The sequence below is a fragment of the Pseudorasbora parva genome, chromosome 14 (assembly GCF_024679245.1).
Source record: "Pseudorasbora parva isolate DD20220531a chromosome 14, ASM2467924v1, whole genome shotgun sequence".
In the NCBI taxonomy this organism is placed as follows: Eukaryota; Metazoa; Chordata; class Actinopteri; order Cypriniformes; family Gobionidae; genus Pseudorasbora; species Pseudorasbora parva.
Window position 1 is genome coordinate 3,732,455 of NC_090185.1, and position 6,000 is coordinate 3,738,454.

The 6,000-nt window shown below is 37.2% G+C and overlaps 1 protein-coding gene across 3 annotated transcripts in view; it reads left to right on the top strand.

Annotated features, from left to right (window-relative positions):
- Positions 1-5,067, top strand: part of impact (impact RWD domain protein) — a 67,059-nt gene extending 61,992 nt beyond the window's left edge. For 2 of the 3 annotated variants that reach the window (XM_067415234.1, XM_067415233.1), the window contains one exon: positions 4,874-5,063. In XM_067415234.1, the coding sequence (XP_067271335.1) occupies positions 4,874-4,933 (60 nt within the window). In that variant the 3' untranslated portion in view covers positions 4,934-5,063. Of the gene's footprint in view, positions 1-4,873 lie in introns of all 3 variants that reach the window. The other variant, XM_067415235.1, reaches the window with a different exon arrangement.
- The last annotated feature ends 933 nt before the right edge of the window (positions 5,068-6,000 follow it).

Sequence of the window (6,000 nt, forward strand, 5' to 3'; positions counted from 1 at the left end):
GCGCATTATTTTATTATTGTTGTATAAATGCACATTATGCCATCATGGTTTAAGCCAGTCAGTGACGCTCCATCTGACACACTAGCAGACGACTAACTTAAACTCATTTAAATACTTGAATATAAGTTACAAAGCTCTTTATAAAGCTGCTGTCACTTTAAGGCCGAATGCACGGATCCAATACACTGATACACATCTGATATTCTCACACTGTTCACCTTCACTGAAGACAGAATCAACTTTCTTTATGTGAATACTCAACAAAAATCAACATTTTGACCTCCGTCTTCTTCCATTTTGCTCTAAACTATAAATGAGTGTTTAATAAATGCTGTGAAATCATTGAACGTCACGAGACTCTACAAGAGTGATTCCTGAAAGGCTTTCTGCAAAAACCCAAACACCTTTTAAAGAAGAAAAAAATCATCCGCTGACTTTCAAAGCTGCGACAGAAACGACTTTCGACTTCGAGGACCTTGATAGAAATGTAGTGGAGTAAGAAGGACGATATTTGTCTTTCAGATGGAGTGAAGTTAAAGTCATAAGTTTACAGAAAATATAATACTCCAGTAAAGCACAGATACTCAAAAAGTGTACTCAAGTAAATGAGCTTAGTTACTGTCCAGCTCTGCCAGACTCTGTACAAATGAAATGTACGGTAAGACCAGGCTGCTTAACCATGCCAAACACGCCGAGAGTTGACACAACAGAACTTTTACCATCATCATGAAAATCATTCGGTTCAATTTTTTGTTTTATGCAGAGTTCTGCCACCTTGCTCAGGTTTTCTGTCGACGCATTTTTCTTGGTGCCGCTTTTGATCAGCCTACTAAATGTTCAATATTACATTTTTTTGGTTTCTTCTGTGAATTTATGTGAAGAGAAAGCTCTCCTCTCGAGTGTCCGCCACTCACTCGCCCAACAATCACCGTGATAAGTTCACACGGAGACGAGCTCTGAGGACATTTGCTGACTTCTTCTGAGGATTCGTTTGTTTTGTTGTTTTCTTTCATTTCTGTGCAAATGAGAACTCGTGCACAGCTGCTATGGTTACCCCGCATGGGTTTATACGCAGATGCACAATTACACGGCAAAAAATGCTCTTCTTACTCAGTATTTGTGTCTTGTTTCTAGTCCAAACATCTAAAAATTCTTAAAACAAGAAGTATTTACTAGACAAGCGAAAGTAATCGTCTTGTTTTGGGGAAAAATAACTCAAAATGAAGAGAGTTTTTGCTTAAAATAAGATAAATAATCTGCCAATGGGGTGAGAAAAATAATCTTAATTCAAACAGAAAACAATATTATTTTTCTCACCCCATTGGCAGATTATTTATCTTATTTTAAGACAAAACTCTCTTCATTTTGAGTTATTTTTCCCAAAACAAGACAATATTTTTACTTGTCTAGTAAATGTTTCTTAATGTAAGAATTTTTTGATATTTGGACTAGAAACAAGACAAAAATACTAAGTAAGAAGAGCATTTTTTTGCAGTGTACACGCGTGTGATATGATTGTTTAAGATTTTGCTAGAAATCATTTCAAAAAGCTCGACTTAATTAAAGCGGCATCACACGGCTGCGGAAAACACACGCGCCGAGATACCAAAAGCTGTCAGCTTTCATTAGGCCCTCGGATCCCATTTTTCAGTGTGTTATGAAATCGGTATCCGTCGTGGCACAAACCGTTACGGTGATTGGTGTTAAAAGCAGCTACACTGCAAAAAATGCTCTTCTTACTCAGTCATTTTGTCTTGTTTCTAGTCTAAATATCTAACAATTCTTAAATCAAGATGCATTTACTAGATCAGTAAAACGACATGAGATATTTTTGCTTGTTTTGTTGAAAATCAAATCTAAATGAAGAGAGTTTTTGCTTAAAACAGGCAAAATGATCTGCCAATGGGGTGAGGAAAATAATCTTATTTCTGATTGAAATCTTGTTTCTTGTTTCCGTCCCAAACAGAAATAAGATTATTTTTCTCACCCCATTGGCGGATCATTTTGCCTGTTTTAAGTAAAAACTCATTTTGATTTTTTTACCCAGAAAACAAGCAAAAATATCTTGTCGTTTTACTGATCTAGTAAATGCATCTTGATTTAAGAATATTTCGATATTTGGACTGGAAACAAGACAAAAATAATAAATAAGAGCATTTTTTTGCAGTGTACAGCTCACGTCTCTTCTTCCGCTTCTATTTTAAGCCATGGGTTTCTGTAAGTGTTGATTGTGGACTGGATGAGTTTCGACAGCTTCAGAAGTTGTTTAGTTGAACGCCTCGCACCACCGAAGAGCCCATTACGCCAACCTGCCTATTAAAGACTAGTGTGTCTTTTGTAAGAATCGTAATTACTGTAATTTGAGCTAATTAGTTTTGTTGTTCCGCTCCAGATCTATAACAGTAAGTGTATGGAGAGTCAAACCACTGCTTAAAGGGATACTTCACCTCTTTTTCATATTAAACTGTTATTCCCTTAACTAAGACGAGTTGACACACACCTCTCTCGTCTGTGTGTGCTCTTAATCTCTCTGACGCACGGTGACGATCTGATAGCATTTAGCTTAGCCCACTAAGCCCAGTTCATTCACTATGGTACCAAACAGAGATCAAGTTAGAAGTACCAAACACCTGCACGTTTGCCATATTTAAATACAGTTACACCAATAGCTGAACGATCATGTATGAGGACACAAAATAAAACATGGTGCTATTCTTAGCGGGTTAAAAAGGAGAACTATAATGTACGGCGGAATAGCACTTCTGGGAGTACTTCTGCTCGGCGCAGCAAAAAGTCCCGGCTGAAAAATCTTCCCTCACAAGAAACAAGATTTCAATCAGAAATAAGATTATTTTTCTCCCCCCATTGGCAGATCATTTTGCCTGTTTTAAGCAAAAACTCTCTTCATTTAGATTTGATTTTCAACAAAACGAGAAAAACGATCTCATCGTTTTACTGATCTAGTAAATGCATCTTGATTTAAGAATTGTGAGATATTTAGACTAGAAACAAGACAAAATGACTGTAGTGTGTAAAGGCTCTTTCCGTAATTAGTGCATTGCGTCGTACACATTTAGTCTTCAGGAATGCTAGAATCCGATATAAACTGCACATTGAGAGTTGCCGGTTTAGTCTATGTAGTTGCAGACGTCATTGATTTGCTGACGCTGGGCATGTCTCAGGCTCAGATACATCACGCTGTTCTCTCAGACTGAGGATGAGTGTTGTGTTATCTTCTCAGTTTGAGCCGCCTGACTCACTGTGTTAGCACTCTGTCCACTGAGGCTCAAGAGCAATTAACATACAATGCATAATAACGACTGCCGCTGAGCAGAATAGCTGGAGACGTCACGGGCAGATTCATGAAAATAGACTCCATTCAAAACATTCATTTGGACACTATTGGGTCCCTAGAGACGCGGTTTAAATCAAAGAAACAGTCGGAGCCAGTTAACAAGCCTTCTCCTCCTCGCGCATGTGGAAGACGAGCTGGTAGAAATGACTACGCCATTATTTGTGGCACGGTTACTTTATATTGCATCAGAAAAGCTAAATTTCAGGTTTCAACTTCCATCCTCATACTGGCAATAATTTAAAAAATCATGTGCAAAACAGGCAGTCATTCACAGGACACACACTGCAAAAAATGCTCTTCTTACTTAGTATTTTTGTCTTGTTTCTAGTCTAAATATCTCACAATTCTTAAATCAAGATGCATTTACTAGATCAGTAAAACGACATGAGATATTTTTTCTTGTTTTGTTGAAAATCAAATCTAAATGAAGTGTCATTTTACTCATCTGATTTAAGAATATTTCGATATTTGGACTGGAAACAAGACGAAATGACTGAGTAAGAAGAGCATTTTTCCCAGTGTAGTAAAGTAAAAGTGGATATTTTTACTTTCTGTGAAGCCATATAAAAGAATTTCCATATTTAAAACTATCATGTTTTATGTCAGACCCTCCAGTTTAATCAAGTTAACATGAATGTTTGATTATATAATTATTTTTGATTATATGATTTATATATTATTTAATCAAATACATGTTGATCAAGACTCGCTTCAGAAACAATAACTAATCTCAGATACTTGATATCTACTTTGCCACTTGTTTATGTGACGAGATATATAAACAATATGAAATATCAGTTAAATTACTAATAAATAAAAGAGTGTGCTCATTTCTTACCCCATTTTTCTGCATTATAGTTCAACACAAGCTTTTTTTTGTTGGTGAATTGCTTATACACGGCCAAAAATGCTCTTCTTACTCAGTCATTTTGTCTTGTTTCCAGTCCAAATATCTCACAATTCTTAAATCAAGATGCATTTACTAGATAAGTAAAGATATTTATTTTTTGTTTTCTGATGAAAATATCTAAATGAAGTGAGTTTTGCTTAAAACAGGCAAAATGATCTGCCAATGGGGTGAGAAAAATAATCTTATTTCTGTTTGGGACGGAAACAAGAAACAAGATTTCAATCAGAAATAAGATTATTTTCCTCACCCCATTGGCAGATCATTTTGTCTGTTTTAAGCAAAAACTCTCTTCATTTTGATTTGATTTTCAACAAAACAAGACAAAATATCTCAAAATATCTAGCAAATGCATCTTGATTTAAGAACTGTTAGATATTTGGACTAGAAACAAGACAAAATGACTGAGTAAGAAGAGCGTTTAGTGCAGTGTAATGAACATTCATGGGGGATGTGAGCATTTTTTTTGACATAAATGCCCATTTTTTGTCATTTAAGGTTGAAAACAAAGTATGTTTTTGACATTATTGCATTATTTATAATGTTATAGAGTTCTCCCAGCGCTTTGTGTCGGATTTCCTTTTCATGCATGTTTTCTTTTTCTCTTTCAGGAGGAAACATCCAAAGCTGGAGGGAAGAACAAAAGATCGAAGGGCAAGAAGGCAAAGTGAAAGAAAAGAAAGCCCAGAACACCACCGACCTGGAAACCACACGAGGACTGGCAAAAGTTTCGGATTATTAAAGGACATCTCCGGTGAGAAATGGCCCTCGGGGTGATGAACAGATGGTTAGCGAGTCGATCGTTCTCTGGGATGCGTTTTCATGAGAATCGAATGTAAAGAGTTTTATCTCTAAAACAGATTAGCTTATAGCGCTTGTCTATGGGGTCAGTGAAATTAAACCGCTAATTAATACCGCTAACAAGGCTCAACATAGCCTCACACTAACACGGCAGCATAATGAGGGTCCCTACATGCAAACCGAAGCATTGAGAACTTTGTAAGAGGACGAACAGTTTAATAAGAAGATACTTTATAAAGACAGAGCATTACGCGTTTACAGACGGCGGCCATCTTGGGAAAGTCGAGTGGCGAGCGCTGTGCTAAGAGATGAACTGTGACTTTGAGTCTCATATGGTCCGTTGTTTCCAGAAGAAAGCACTGAACGTGACAGAGAAAATAAATAAATAAAAAATGTCCATGTGATTAGATTTCACAAACTTAATTCCTATCGAGCAGCTCACTTAGCACAGCGCTCGTCGCTCGACTCGTCGAGACTGTTCCCCAAGATGGCTGCCGTCTGTAAACGCGTAATGCTCTGTCTTTATAAAGTATCTTCTTATTAAACTGTTCGTCCTCTTACAAAGTTCTCAATGCTTCGGTTTGCATGTAGGGACCCTCATTATACTGCCGTGTTAGTGTGAGGCTATGTTGAGCCTTGTTAGCGGTATTAACTAGCGGTTTAATTTCACTGACCCCATAGACAAGCGCTATAAGCTAATCTGTTTTAGAGATAAAACTCTTTACATTCGATTCTCATGAAAACGCATCCCAGAGAACGATCGACTCGCTAACCATCTGTTCATCACCCCGAGGGGCATTTCTCACCGGAGATGAGAAAAATCCAAGGAAATGTGAAGGGTAAAGCGTTTGACATCGGATGAGGATTAAACAGCACGGAAGTCTTGAGATGGTTTGTGTATGCCGTTTAATGCTCTGTCGCTACATATCGTCACACT